This window comes from Tamandua tetradactyla, chromosome 11, assembly GCF_023851605.1.
Source record: "Tamandua tetradactyla isolate mTamTet1 chromosome 11, mTamTet1.pri, whole genome shotgun sequence".
Lineage (NCBI taxonomy): Eukaryota > Metazoa > Chordata > Mammalia > Pilosa > Myrmecophagidae > Tamandua > Tamandua tetradactyla.
Window position 1 is genome coordinate 81357208 of NC_135337.1, and position 14942 is coordinate 81372149.

General features: G+C 52.1%; 1 protein-coding gene across 4 annotated transcripts in view; it reads left to right on the forward strand.

Annotated features, from left to right (window-relative positions):
- Positions 1 to 260: 260 nt before the first annotated feature.
- TCF3 (transcription factor 3) overlaps positions 261 to 14942 on the forward strand; it is a 37217-nt gene continuing 22535 nt past the window's right edge. For all 4 annotated transcript variants that reach the window (XM_077121294.1, XM_077121295.1, XM_077121296.1 and 1 more), the window contains exons 1-3: positions 261 to 343; positions 2554 to 2667; positions 5918 to 5990. In XM_077121294.1, coding sequence (XP_076977409.1) covers positions 2596 to 2667; positions 5918 to 5990 — 145 coding nt within the window. In that variant the 5' untranslated portion in view covers positions 261 to 343; positions 2554 to 2595. The remainder of the gene's footprint in view (positions 344 to 2553; positions 2668 to 5917; positions 5991 to 14942) is intronic.

Sequence of the window (14942 nt, forward strand, 5' to 3'; positions counted from 1 at the left end):
GCGGCGGGGCGGGGCCGGAGCGGGCGGCGCGGGGCGGGGGGCGGAACATGTCTCCCGCCGCAGGAAGATGAGGCAGCGGCGGCGGCCGCGGGCATAGCGGGCCAGAGCCGACCCGACCCGACCCGACGCGGGCGGCGGGCAGCGGGCAGCGCGCACGTCGCTGCCGCCAGCCGGCCGCGCCCACGGGCCCCGCGGGACGGGCGACGGCGGGGAGGGGTCCCGGACCACGCGCCGCCGCCCACGCGCGACCCTCGGGGGCCCGGCCGCGACGCCCCTTTGTCCGGGGGGGGCCCGCTTTATGCCGCCGCCCCCCGCCCGCTGCGCTCCCGGCCTCGCCGAGCAGGTAAAGGAGCCCGGGGACCCAGGGGTGGGGGGTGGGGGGGAGCGGCCGTGGGCGGGGGGCGCACGTCGGGGACCCCGCGCTTTGTGCCCCCTCAAAGTTGAGGCGGGCCTCGGACGGTGCGGGGAGAGGCCGCGGGGCCGCGAGCGACGGTGGGGGGTGCGGGTCCCCCACCCCGCCGGGGGCCGGGCCGAGGGGCGGCGGCGGGCGGCCCGGGAGTCATTGTTCTCCAACTTTGCGCGCCGATGGGGGGGCAGCGACGTGGAGGGCCCGGCGCCCCCGCCGCCCGGCCCGGCCCGGCACTTCGGGAAACTTTGCGGAGCCCCGGGTGGGGGCTCCGGCCAACTTTGTCGCGGGTCCCCCAGGGGTCCTGGCGCTGGAGGGTGGGGGGGTTCGGGTCGCCGCTGCCCCCGGGAGGGGCCCGGCTCGGGCGCCGCAGTTTGGAGGGGGGACGAGGGAGGGCGGGAGGGAGACTCCTTTTGTCTGCGCGGGGAAGGGGCCGCCGCGCGCGCCGCGGGCTCCGGCTGGAGGTCCGTGGCTGGGGGGGTGGGCGCCGGGGAGGGCAACATCTGCTCCGCGTTACTGCGGGGAGAGGCGGCGGCGCGGGGCGCTGGCAGAGTGGCGGTGGCGGCGGCGCCCCGAGCTTCAAAGGGCTCCCCGGCCGCGCCGCGGGGGGAAGGGCTGGGCTGCGGGGGTGGGGGGGTGGGTAGGTGGCCTTCTCGGTCCTCCTCCCCCCGAAAGAAGGACCTTTTATGCCACCCCCCCACTTCGCGGAAAGTCGGTTTCAGACACTCCTGAGCCAGTTTCTAAGCCCTGGCCAAGTCCATTTCAAGTACCCCGAAGTCCTTCTGACACCCTCAAGTCTCGTCGCTCCTCTCTCAAACCCCGTTTCAACCCTCCCATAGGGCTGTCCCAGCCGCCTTCAATGTTGGTTTCCACCACCCCACAAAAAAGTCCGGTTTCGGACTCCTCAAAAAAGTCAGTTTCACACACCCTCAAGATAAAAAAAAAAAAAGAAAAGAAAAAACTTAGCGGGGGAGGGGGTGCGGCGGGGCTTCCGTTTCACACCCCATCTCCAGTTGGCAAACAAAGAGGGGGTTTCTGTGCCTCTGAAGTTGGGTCTCCCTCTCCCCCGATCCCGGAACCCCACCCACTCCCCCAGCCGCTGGGGTTTCTCCCCTGCCACCCCCACCCCCACTTGGGGAACCCTTAAGATGAAAAAGTAGACGCTGGAAAGGGGGTTCGCCTGTCTTTGAGACGGATTCCATTCTCTGCCCCTTTTCCTGGGCGTGAAAGGGGGCTGGCAGGTGGATCTCCCATCCCCCATCGTGGAATGGAGACCCCTGGGGCACTGCGAGGAAATTCTGGTCTCAGGACATTCCCCCCCCCCCCCTTCCTGGGCCCGGAGGCATGGGATGTTTTCAAAGTTGCTAAAAAATAATTCCCGGATACATCATGACAATAAAACAACCTACGTTTTTTTTTTTTTCTCTTATGAGTTCACTTTTTGGGGGAGGGGGTATCCGAGGAGGAGGTTAAGGGTAGAGGTAAGACCTCTTTAAATCTGTACATGTAGTCCCCCCTCCCCTATTAAGGCGTGAAGCGGGGAGGGGGCTTCATCTTCTTTTGACCCGAGCATTTCTTTCCACTTTGAATCTGGGGGTGACTGGGCCTCCAACGTGCTGTGACAGCTGCTAGTGGGGGGGTGTCACCAAATTTCCCTTGGGGCGGGGCCTGAACTGCTCCTCCCCCTTCCTTGGGGGACGGCTGGGTGGGGAAGCCTGGAGGTGGCTGGAAACGGAGATGTGGCTGCTGTGAGGGGGGCGGGCTCTAACTAAGCCTGGAGGGCCTGCTCCTGCCCTGCCCCCTGTTTAAATTTTGCAACTTGATTCCCTGGTGGTCGCTGATGGAGTTTAGGGAATTTATATTCACCCCTCTCGGTTGTTCAAACTCCTGGTAGGGTCTGGGAAGGGGTCTTCAGGGGTCCGAGCCCAGAAATCCTGTCTTCCCTGCCCCTACCCTGAGAGTCAGGGGGCGGCTCTGTCTGAGAAGACCACTCTCCTCCAGGGCCACCACAGAACTGGGGTTTCCAAAGCAGCTTAAAGGGATCTTATAAGCAGCACCCTCACTCCTCCACCTTAGCTGACCCCCCTTCTCTCCCTTTCCTGCCCCTCATGTGTGTCTGGTTGTCCCCACTGCACCCTGCCACCCAGGGCTGTATCTAGACCTGAAACGTCCACTGCTGCCACTGGAGAATGAACCAGCTGCCGAGGATGGCGCCTGTGGGCTCTGACAAGGAGCTCAGCGACCTCCTGGACTTCAGCATGGTGAGCGGGGACCCCTCTGGGCACTCCCATCCCCAGGGTTCTTGGGAAAGATTTCAAGGGGAGAGAAGTACCTGCTGAGAACAGCTATCGATGCTCAAACTTGTCAAAATGGAAGGGCTCCCTAGGGTCTGGAGTATTGGAGTTCCCTTGGTGAGTGAGCCAACACCCCTGTGGTGGTGTGCTCAGCATGGGGGCTGTCGAGAGGCTCCTGTCACCCAGATGTTTGCCTAGCCACAGAATGAGGTCATCCCACCCACGTTCAGATGGGGAAACTGAGGTGCAAGGCACCAGCTTAGCTGCGTGAGCCAGGCACCCCGTGGCCTTGACCTGCTCTGTTATGGATGGAAAAAATCCAAGTGTGCCCAGGTTCCTGCTGACCGGTGCTGGGGTCCCCCAGGCACGCTCTGGCCTGCGCGGTCTCCCCATCGGGAGAGCGTACTGGCAGAAAAACTCTCACCACTCCATGGCTTAGGATCAGGGAGGCCCCCTCAGGAGGAGCAAGGCGCTTCCTCCCAGAACCCAGGCGCCTCAGTTTCTCTTCCGGCCTGTGTGGTGGCGATTCCCCGAATTCTGTCTGCCGAGTACCATCTTGGTATGAAACAGCGGGGGTGGGGGTGGGGGGGCTTTCGATCTGAATTTAGCCCTCCAGCAGGTACAAGGCCACGGCCACTGATGTCTGTCAAAAACAAAAGTCCCCAAACCGAAACAACAGTAGCCCCCCACCCCAACCCCCAAAAAATACAGCCTGCAGGACAGAAGGGCCACAGGTCCGGAAGGTTCACACCAGTATTTTAAGGCCCTGTTTTATTTTTGCCTCTGTGGCTGAGTAACCAGGGAGTGCGGCTCGGTTGTTTTGTTAAACTGACAAGTCACGGTCTGCTGGACTGGAACAGACAGAGTGGTAGTGGTGGGGGGGGTGGGTGCTGAGATTCAGCCCACAGGATCTGGCTCCCCAGGCCCCCAACCCCGGGCCCACCTCCCCACTCTACCCAGAGGGCCCAAATGTCTCCCCTTCTTGGGCTCGGAGCCAGTGAAAAGCCAGTGACCCATTTCACAGGTGCAGAAACTGAGGCAGGAGGTTCCTGTCCTCGCTAGTTTTGCCCAGAGCTGGGTTTGCACCTCCTTTGTTAATACAAAGTGCGGGCTGACCCTGTCCCTATCCTTCCCTGCCCTGCTGTGGCTGCCTCTGTCCCGTCTGTCCCAGAGAGAGAAAACTGGCTTATTTCTTTAAAACAATAACACCTTTCAGACTGAAACAAGAAATTGTAAAGGGAAACAGTTCCTTCGGTAACGCTCTTATAAGCAGGAGAAGAGACAACTGTCAAAATAAATACATTAAAAAAAAGGAAAAACCACAAGACCCTGAACGGGGCCATTTGCGGCCTCTCTCGCCTGCCCCTGCCCTTGAGCTTCCCAAAACTGGTCTCAGGCTGGCGATTGGGAGGTACCTGGCCGAGCTAGGGCTCCCAGACTTCTGGGTGGCTGAGGGAACAGGCCTCTTGGTTCCTGCCTGTACCTGAGCAATGGGCCTCAAGGAAAAGGGAGGAGTGGGTGTAGGGGTAGGGGTGCTGGCTCTGCGGCCCGGCCAGTCCCGCTGGCTGTGGTTCCTGTGCGGCCTCCGGGCCACGTGCTCACACCTCAGCCCCTACCAGACACGTGCAGCCCATGTGCATTTGGGTCTCATGAGGTGCCTTGTGGTCAGGGTCCTGGGTCCATTTCCCAGAAGAGAAAACAGTCTCTGAGGACAGTGGGGCCTGGCTGGGCTGATCACGAGGCCTGCGGAGCCCACGGCACATGTTCCAGCCACCATCTCCCGCCCCTCCTCACCCCCTCTGGCACATGGCAGTCACTCCCTGGATGCTTCAGGGGCGAGACAGTTAGAAATGGAGCTGTGGCTTTCCCCCCCACCGGCCTGGCTGCTGACCTGCAGGCCTGGGGTCCCTTGGGTTCTGTTCTTGTCTCCCGACCCAGGCCTCAGTTTCCCCCTGAAGAGGGCTTTGGAGAGGAGGGCTGGGAGCAGGTGGGGGCTGGACCAGTCCCCATTTCACAGGTGGCCCTGGTGAGACCCTGCCTCCAGCCTGGGCACCTCCTCCCTAGGAGCCTCAGCCTGCTGGGAGTAGACCGCCAGCCTCGATTTCCCTTGCTGCAGAGTGGCGTTGTGGGGGAGAGGACCTGAGTTCCTGGGTCCCTTCCAGCCCTTAAGAGGTCGCCACCTGAGACGTGGCTGGAGGAGCTGGACCCACACCCTCTTGCCGGCCGGGAAAGGTTGGGGGTACTGTTCTCTGTCCCCCACCAAGGCTCTGTCTATCCCTGGTTCCGGCTGCTTTAATCACTTGGGCCCCAAATGGAGTCTTTAAAACCCAAGCCCTCGGGGCAGGGCTGGGGTGTGCTTTTGTTTTTTCTGTGGCAAAAGGGTGTGTTGATGTTGGGTTTTTCCGGTTAATGCTGCTAAGCTGTTTAATCTTTAGGGATTTAGCATGCCGGGGAGGGACGGAGAAGGTGGCAGTCCCACACTCAGGGCCCAAGAGAACCACTGAGCTGCGCTGGGGGTGGGGTGGGCAGCTCCTTCCCTAGACCCTCCTGCTGAAGTCCTGGACTTCCTCTCCCAGCTCTGCCTGACACTTCTTGTGCACTCATTCTGAGGCTCGGTTTCTCTTTCCAGCAAATCAACAGGCCAGCAACCACACTGGTAGGGCCCCCAGTCCCCGGTCTCCCTTAGCCCTGCCATGCAGTGAAGAGCAGGTGTGGTTGGCGCTTCTGGGCTGCCGGAAGAGGTGGCAGAACCCAGTCCATGGAAATTTGAACAACTCTGTGTCACTTCCAAGAGTGGATACATGGTATCAGCTGCTGCAAATAGGCTACCCCCAGTGGAGCAAGCGAGCAGTGTCACCCAAGTGCATTTTGAGTACTGCTGGCTCCTGCCGCCCCAGGCTGGTTGTTGGGGAGGTCCGAGGCAGGGGGAGGAATGGGCTTGCCGGCCACAGGTGCCCTTCTCCTGGACACCATCAGGAGGTGGCAGGACCCCCTGCCTTGGGAAAGGATGTTCTAGTCTTGCCTATCCTTGCCCTGCGTCCCCCGGTGTACCCCAGCTTTGGGGGATGTCAGGCCTCTCGGGGTCTCCAGGTCTCCAAGCAGGTGTTGGTAGAACATGGGGTCCTCGGAGGTGCCCGAGCTGCCAGATGATAGGGCCACACACTGGGGTTGGGTCGTGTTGCCCACCAACCTCACCATCTCTCTCTGCCTCCCGCAGATGTTCCCGCTGCCCGTGGCCAACGGGAAGGGCCGGCCTGCCACGATGGCTGGCGCCCAGTTTGGAGGCTCAGGTAGGACCGTGGCTACCTTGGTGTGACACGTTGGTACATGAAGAGTAGTCTGCTGGGAAAGCCACGGCCTGCAGGCAGGGGTGGCAGAGCCAGGGGAGGCCCACGGTGGGTGGGGTTGGGGGCCCCCAGGTCATAGGTATTTGTGAATCAGGCCCTGGTAGAAGGAGGTGTTTGGGGGTGATGGCCCCAGCCAGGTAGCTCGAGTGTGGGGTTTGAGGCAGTGCCTTCCAGGCACATAGGCTTGGGGTGGAGAGAGCTGAGCCCGAGACGGCTGCATGTGGGCCTAACAGGGTCTGATGGGCATGCAGTGGCCCCATGCCCCGGCCTGGGGAGGGGGCCACAGGGGCAGGTCTTAGGGTCAAGTCTGGTGTGGGGTTGGGCTCTGCGGGTAGGTGGGAGGGGGCATGATCCCAGGGCACTCCCAGGGAAGGCTGGGTGTGGTGGACCCCAAGGACAGCCAGGCCACCATGACCTGGGTGTCCAGTCTGCGCCATGGGGGAAACCGAGGCCTGGGAGGGGCTGACAAGGAACCCCAGCCCTTACCTAGCTCCTCCCACCTTATCAGCCCTGGTTGGGTCCAGCTCCCCCATATGTTTTAATGTACCAAGTATGTATTAGGTGCTTACTGTATACAGGGCCCCAACACTGGGGTTGACAACTGTCTCGTTTGGCCCTGGACTGAAGGGCTTCCTGGGATATGGGATTTGAGTGCTAACCTTGCGGATGCTCCAGCATGCTGGGATGAAGCAGCCCCCCACCCAGCACCAAGTCCCACTGCGGTGGCCGTGAGCAGGAAGGGGGCAGGGGTGACCCTGCTTGAAGCAGCAGAGCTGGGAATCGGGGCGGAACGATGGGAGGGGGCTGCCACTCAGGCATGCAGTCCAGGGAGGACTCTGAGGCGGGTGTGTGTTACAGGAGCATGGGAATGGAAAGAGCCATCCGGGTGGGTGGGGGTGGTAGAGGTGGGGCCAGGCCTGGTGCATGGGAATAGCAGAGGAGGCCAGAGAGGCTGCAGTGGAGTGAGAGAGTAGGTAGGGGCCTGCGGCAGGTCGTGTGGGGCTTGGTGGTCTGTGCTTGGGCCCTGCCTTTGTTCTGAAGGCAGTGGGGAGCCATGGAGGGTGGAGGGCAGAAGCAGGTCAAGGTCTGGTTTGCATGTTGGGAAGTCCATTCTGGTTTTCAGCGGGATTTGGGAGGATCCCCTTGTGAAATCTTGAGCAGATGGGTCTTAATGTCTGTTCTAGAGTCTCAAGCGTCTCCTGGGCTCTTGTGGTCCTCAGAACCTCGCTGGGTCTCAGGTTAGGGGCTTCTCAGGCTGTGTTCTTCCCCTATCCAACAAGTCTACTTGTATTCTCACCTCTAAAATCCACCATCCTGTCCGTGGGTTCTGCAGAAGGGGACGTTCCAAGGAACCGGCAGGGGGCTATGCTCATGCACCCCTCCCCACAGAGGGAGCCAGGCAGCATTCTTCCACCCACTGCCCAGAGCTGCCCTTCCCCTCTCCCTGGGGAAGTGGCCAGAGGGCTGGCCAGAGTCTTCCCCAGGCATGGAAATCCCCACAGGCCATACCCTGGCCACCCAGCAGTCCCCAGGGAGCTCAAGGCGCTGGCACTTCCCTGCCCGTGAGGGTGCTGGGCCCCGGGCCCTCCTGGGAGGGGCAGCCTCTGCCCTGGCTTATGGCCATGCCCAGCTGGGGTGTCCTTACCCAACTGCTCACTCCCACCAGCCCTTCCGCACAGTCACCCTGGCCAAGCCATGGGCCCGTGGTTCCTCCCTGGGACACCCCAGGCCCTACCCCGAGGGGGCACCCCCTCAGTGTTTGCAGATTGAGTCTCCACGACTCCTGTAGCCCCACCTGCCCCTGCCCCTCATATGGGCTCAATTTTCTGGGGCCCTGGTGAGGTCATGTTGCAGTTTCTACCCAAGGTATAGTCGGCTCTGGCTGGGGGTGGGGTCCCTGTCCAGTCCTCTCAGGCCCCCAGGCCTTAGCCCAAGTGGGGAGCTGGAGGCAGGAGGCGGCAGGACCCGGAGCCCTCCTTGCTCCACTTGCTCCCTTGATGCCTACAATCTGCTGTGTGACCCATCTCGAGTGACTTTAATTTTCCCCGCCTCTGTTTCCTCTTCTGGGAATCAGGCGCCCCCTTATTGGCGGGGATTCGGCAAGGCTGTGTGTGAGGATGCTTTGTGAATGTAAAGTGGGGGACACGTCTCTGTGGGTCCCCCATCTCTGCTTTGATCTCACAGTGAGGGGGGGTTCCCAGGCACGGGCTCAGAGAACCAGAATAAGTGGGCCCAGCCTATCCAGGGGTGCTGTCAGGCTCTGAGCCATTCCCTCCCTGCCCCTCCCCCGCCTCAGAGCAGCAGACCTCATCTGCTGGTGGGGTCCCGGGGAGAGGAAACCCAGGTGGCCTGAGCAGCAAAATCGCTCCCCTTTCTTCCTTTCTTAGCCTTGGCTTCTTTCACCCATAAGTTAGGTATACTCTCACTCTGGACGGGGCTGCATCTGCATGAGATACCGTTTATCAGGAGTTTCCAGAATCTCAGTCTTTCCCCAACCGAAGCACATGTTGGCCCACCTGCATGCATCCCGGCCCACCGTTGATGTAATGCTCCTTTAGCTCAACTGGCTTTTCTTATATTTGTTTTACATTTCACTTTTTTTGCTGGGGTTGGGTTGTCCATAGGTCAGAAATTGAACCTGGGTCTCCTGCATAGCAGGCAAGCCTTCTACCACTGAAACACCCATGCACCCCTTACATTTGTTAAACTTTATTCTGCCTGGGCTAGAAGGTAAGGTCTCCCTAAAAATAAACTCAGTACAAATTCAGCCACATGTCCATGTGTGATGAGGCACAGTTGCCTGCGGAGGTTCTACTTAGCCTGTCTTTGTTTTTTGTTTTAATAAAATTGGTGTTAAGAGAGGTGTTCAGGAGAAACTAATGGGAGATGGGAGTTTTCTGCCTGTTACCTGGATTGGAAGACCTCTGACAAGAGAATTCTTGTTTCCCTCCCTCTCCCCCTGTGTGGGAAATCCTGAGGCAGGCATCTTACTTGGTGGCAATATTCTCTGCCAAAAAAAAAACTTAAGATCTGAGGCCCCAGAAGACATCAGGAAAAGCTTATTGATGGACCAAAGGAGATTTTTCTATTTTTAGTTTTTCCACAACTTTCTTGGTTTGTGTAATTGTAAACATAATAATGCTCTGAGCAAGCCTAACACTAAGGAAAGGCCGTGTGCACACTTTGTTTTTACAAAGGTCTTTGGGGCTCGTACACGCATGTGGGGTTATTTCCTCAGGGCAACTTTCTAGAAGTAGAATTGCTCGGTCCCAAGATGTGATCCACATGGAAAGTGTCTGACAGGTCTCCCCAGCGTGCTGTCCAGAAAAGCAGTCCATTCGACCCTCCTTCCATGTCCCTGCCCTGAGCCAGCACCGGCCTTTTTATCTCTTCCCATCTGATGGCTGCAAGAACTCTCTTTCGAAATTGCATTTACTTGCCTCAAAGAGGGTTGATCGTCTTTTCACAAGTTGATGAGCCATATGAATTTTTTTTTTTTTTTTGGATGAATTATCCAGTACTTTCTTGAGCCCTGTTTAGGGGAGGTCAATGAACTGTTTTGTTGATGTGAACTTTTTATTTGGAAACTGAGATTCATAGGAAGTTGGAAAAAAAAAAGTACCGTGAGGTCCCATGTACTTCTCCCCCAGCTCGCCCAGTGACAGCATCTTGCCTTCGTTCTAGCCCAGTGTTGGAACTGGGAAACTGGCGTTGGGACTGCCCATGGAGCTTCCTGATCCCCTTTTCCCAGTTTCCCGTGTGCTCACTTGTAAGCCTGGGTGTAGAGTTTTGTGCAGCTTCTTCACTTGTGTAGATGCATGTAACAGCCCAGATAGAGAACGATCAGATCCATCTTCACAGAAGTCTCCCTCGTGCTGCCTCTTTAGGGTGGTGTGTCCACACCCCCACCCCTGACCATCCTCAACCCTTGACCCCTAACCACTCATCTGCTCTCCATCTCTATCGTTTTGTCATTTCAAGAATGTTATCTAAATGGAATCCTACAGCGTGTGACTTTCTGAGATGGGCTGTTTTCACTCAGCATAAGGCCCTTGAGCTCCAGCTGCATCCCTGAGTGTAGCAATACTTTGTTCCTTTCTGTTGCCTCCTGGTTGACTTTTTAACAACAGCAGTAACAGTAACCAAGACCAATTACTTCTTGAGCGCTGTGTGCCAGGCACCAAGCCTAGATTATTATTTTTTTTTTAACTTTTCTTTGTTGTATGGTATAACATATTCAAAGCAAAGAAATAAAAAGGCAATAGTTTTCAAAGCACTCTTCAACAAGTAGTTACAGGACAGATCCCAGAGTTTGTCATGGGCTACCATATGACCCTCTCATATTTTTCCTTCTAGGTGGTGCTCAAGAATATAGGAGGCTAGATGGCTTAAATATTTTTTTTATCAGCACGATTGACTTTTTTTCCTTCTTTTTTTTTGTGAAAAATAACATATGTACAAAAAAGCTATAAATTTCAAAGAACAGCACCACAACCAGTTGTAGAACATGTTTCAGTGTTTGACATGGGTTACAATTTCACAATTTTAGGTTTTTACTTCTAGCTGCTCTAAAATACTGGAGACTAAAGGAGATACCAATTTAATGATTCAGCATTCATATTCATTTATTAAATCTTATCTTCTCTGTATAACTCCACCATCACCTTTGATCTTTCCATCCATCTCTTTAGGGGTATTTGGCTATGATGATTCTAAATTTTTCATATTGGAAGCATCTGTCACTAATATGGGGTAGGGAGATGAAACTGTCTGAGGTTCTGGAGAGGCTGGGCTAGGTTTCAGGACTTATCTGGACCAGGGACCCATCTGGAGGTTCTGGGTTTCTGGAAAGTTACTCTAGTGCATGGAACCATTGTGGAGTCTTATATGTTGCCCTAGGTGTTCTTTAGGATTAAGCCTAGATCTTTTAGTATAAATTCTCAGTCTTCATAAGCGAATGAAGTAAGTGCAATTATTATTCCTGTTTTACTGACAAAGAAGCTGAAGCTCTGAGAGTTTAGTAGCTATGGCAATTAACTGCCCAATATTGCCTCCTTGTAGAATCCTGCAAGTTTACCCAGAGTATGCTTATTGATTTGTAAGAGCTCTTTATATAGGAAGGGTGCTGGTTCTTGTTGTATACATTCCAAATGTTTTCCTAACCATTCATCTGTGAGTGTTAATGATGGAAGATTTTAGTCTATCTCTGGTTTACACATTTAATTTTTTAAAAAATATTTTTATAGGGCTATCTTCACACACATAGTCTATTCAAAGTATGCAATCAGTGGCTCAAAACATCATCACATTGTTGTGTATTCATTACCACAGTCATATTTAGAACATTTGCGTCACTCCAGAAAAAGAAATAAAAAGAAAACAGAAGAAACTCATATCCCATAATACTTACCCTTCTTCCCTCTCATTGAACACTAGTATACATGTTTAATTTTTTATGTTGTCAAGTCTGATCAGTCTTTTCAGTTATGGTTTTCTGACCTTGGTGCCATCCCTGAACATTCTTTTAAAAAGAATGCACAGCAGGTTCTTCCCACAGCAGTAAGTGTGACAGCATGTTGCATCTGCCCCCCCTTACATCAGGTTGAGGGATAGATGGACAACAATGCCAGAGCAGATAGAAGCGTGCTCTCCGTGGCCCTTGGCAGAAGTACAGAACCTTCATAAAATGGCTGAGGTGGATGCAGCAGTTCCCGACCAGGTATGCCCTCAGAGCTCGCCTGTGGGGCTGCTCAGAGCACACTCTCTGGCCCAGGAGCCCAAGACGCTGATGGAAAGGCCAGGATGGGCCTGCGAGAGCTTCTCAGGTGGGTTGGGCACTTCCAGCTCGAACCACAAACCCACCACACCTGTATCCTTTAGAGCCCACATCCCATTGATGAAAATTGACTGCAAAAGACTAAAAAGTTATTGTGAATATAATTGATACCACTGGGTTGTATATTTGAAAATGGCTAAAATGGAGAATTTTATGCTGTATATATGTTACCACAATATAAATTTTTTTAATTTATTTTTTTTCTTTTTTTTAACTTTTTTTATTAATTAAAAAAATTAACAAACAGAACATTTAGATATCATTCCATTCTACGTATACAATCAGTAATTCTTAATATCATCACATAGTTGCATATTCATCATTTCTTAGTACATTTGCATCGATTTAGAAAAAAATAAAAAAACAACAGAAAAAAATAAAATAATAATAGAGAAAAAAAAACTATACGTACCATACCTCTTATCCCTCGCTTTCATTTACCACTATTTCAAACTGAATTTATTTTAACATTTGTTCCCCCTATTATTTATTTTTATTCCATATGTTCTACTCTTCTGTTGATATAGTAGCTAAAAGGAGCATCAGACACAAGGTTTTCACATTCACAGAGTCTCATTGTGAAAGCTGTATCACACAATATAAATTTTAAAAGAAAAAGTCCAGTAAGTAGGAAGATACCAAACGACTTAGAAATATTCATATTTTTAATCCACCTCTTGGGTCAAAGAGGAAATTAAAATATCCATTGCAGAATAGACAGAAATTGGCGATAGTATAGAACATATTGAAATTAAGGGACATGGCCGAAGTTGTACTTGGGGGAACAGTAATAGCCTTCAGTGTTCTTATTAGAACAGATAGACTGGAAAGAAACAGGTTAAGCATTTAACTTCGGAAGTTATAGAAGAACAAAATAAACCCAAGGGAACCTTGGCCATTTGAAATGCCTTCTTTCTTTTCTTTTCTTCAAATCTTTCTATCTATTGCTGCCTCGACATTACCCAGTTTTAGTTACAGGGTTTTTATGGTGTATTTTTATCTGTTGGAACAATGCCCCACCTGGTTCTCTTTTTTTCTTAGACATACTCATCCTTCATCATGGTCTTTAGAATAATTTTACATTGCCCCCAAAACAATAATAATAAAAAAAACCTCAGGTTTTAGTATTATGTTAGATTCATAGATAAATTTGGGAAGAACTGTTGGTCTTCAAAATACTGAGTTTTCCCATCGAAGGACTTGATCTCCTCCTCGGTTTATTCACGTTTTCTTTTTTGACCCTTAGTAGTTTTTCACATAAACTTTGAAAGACCCTTTGTCATTTTTTAGTGTTTGTTTTTTTAATTTGGACATACTCATTTCCAAGAAGGTTTATTTCTAGGTATTTTAGGATTTTCCGGGTGGTAGTTCAGGGATCTTTTTCATCATACTTTCTTTCGGGCCATCTTCTCTGTCTCAGCATCGATGCTGTGGGTGGTGTTTGTTTCCAGAACTGCACGGCAGAGGGTGACAGTAAGGGGTGGGGGACACCCCAGGCCAGTGTACTTGACTTATTTTCGGGACAGCACAGCTCTCATCAGTAAGCCCTGATCATTGGCTATTGACTCTCATGTCCTTTTTGTCCGACTGCTTTAATCCTGTTAAGGATGTGTCCTGCTCCTATTTGGTGACCCAAGTGAACATTTAATGTCATCGAGTGCATTTTGGGCATCTCCCCCCGGTTTTTCTCCTTCACTGTTGATTTGGTGCTTTCCATTTCCACAAATAGTCTTTCTTATGAATTGGACGGTCTTTGAATTTCAGGCACCCTTTAATGAGTTTCTGATTTAGATCTGCCTGCATTGTTTTCATTCATTCATTCAACATTTTTTATTGTGAAATATGACATATATACAAAGAAGCAATGTATTTCGAAGTACATTGTAACAAGTAGTTATAGAACAGATTTCAGAGTTTGGTATGGGTTACAGGTCCACAGTTTCAGGTTTTTCCTTCTAGCTACTCCAAGCTCCTGGAAACTAAAGAAATATCGGTAAAATGATTCAGGAATTCTGCTCATTTGTTAAATCCTGTCTTCCCTGTTATAACTCCTCCTTCTCCTTTGATCTTTCTGCCACTCTTCAGGGATATTTGGGCTATGCCCATTCTAACTTTTTCATGTTGGATGGGCTGTGGATAAAATGGGATGGGGAATAGAACTAGATGATATGCTGGAGAGGCTGGGCCCTCTGGATTTCAGGACTTATCCAGCCCAGGGACCATCTGATGGTTCTAGGTTTCTGAACAGTAATCCTGTCTGCATTTTATTTTGCATTTTTTCTGTGTTCCGGAGTGGCTGCTATTGGCGTTCTCTGCTGTGTTTCTGAACCAAGGTGGCTGCTCCTTTGCTCTCTAGAATGGTCTGCAGCCAGCTGGAGCTCCCTGGTCCCTTGCTGCAGGGAACTGGCCTTTGCTGTTTTCTGGGCCCATCCTCAGTTTGGCTGTTCATGTCCTGTGGAGGTTTTGTCCACCCCTCCTGTCATTTTAGCATTGTCTTGGGAAAAATGATAAATGATCCATTTCAACCACATTTTAAATTACCTAACATCCCATTTCTTAATAAACTTTAAGGTCACTTGCTTATTTTTCAGGAGATACAACGTATTTCTCAGTCCCACATTGGCTTATTTTTTCTTTTCGTTCTTTTGTCCTTGATCCAGCTGCCTGATGCTATATCTATTTTATTGATTTTTCTTCCAAGGAATCTGCTTCATTGGCAAATCAATATTTATCAATCGACTGTTTTCCTCTTTTCTACTTTTATCTTAATTTGTCCTCTTTTTAAAGTTTTTTTTTTTTTTACTTTAGAATCGAAGGCTGCATTTGTTTACTTCTCTTCTCTCTTGTTAAGTAATCAGAGAGCTGAGGGTTATAAATTCTCCTGTGAGGACCAACTTTACCCATATCCCATTAGATTCGAGACTGCCAGGTTTTTGTTATTTTATAAATACGTGATGGTAAATTTTTTCAAGAAGCCTTTCTTTGACTTGAGTTTTTTCCCTGGAGATTTCTGATTTCCATGTTGGGGGTTGTTGTATTGGTTTCTCAATTGGTTGTTA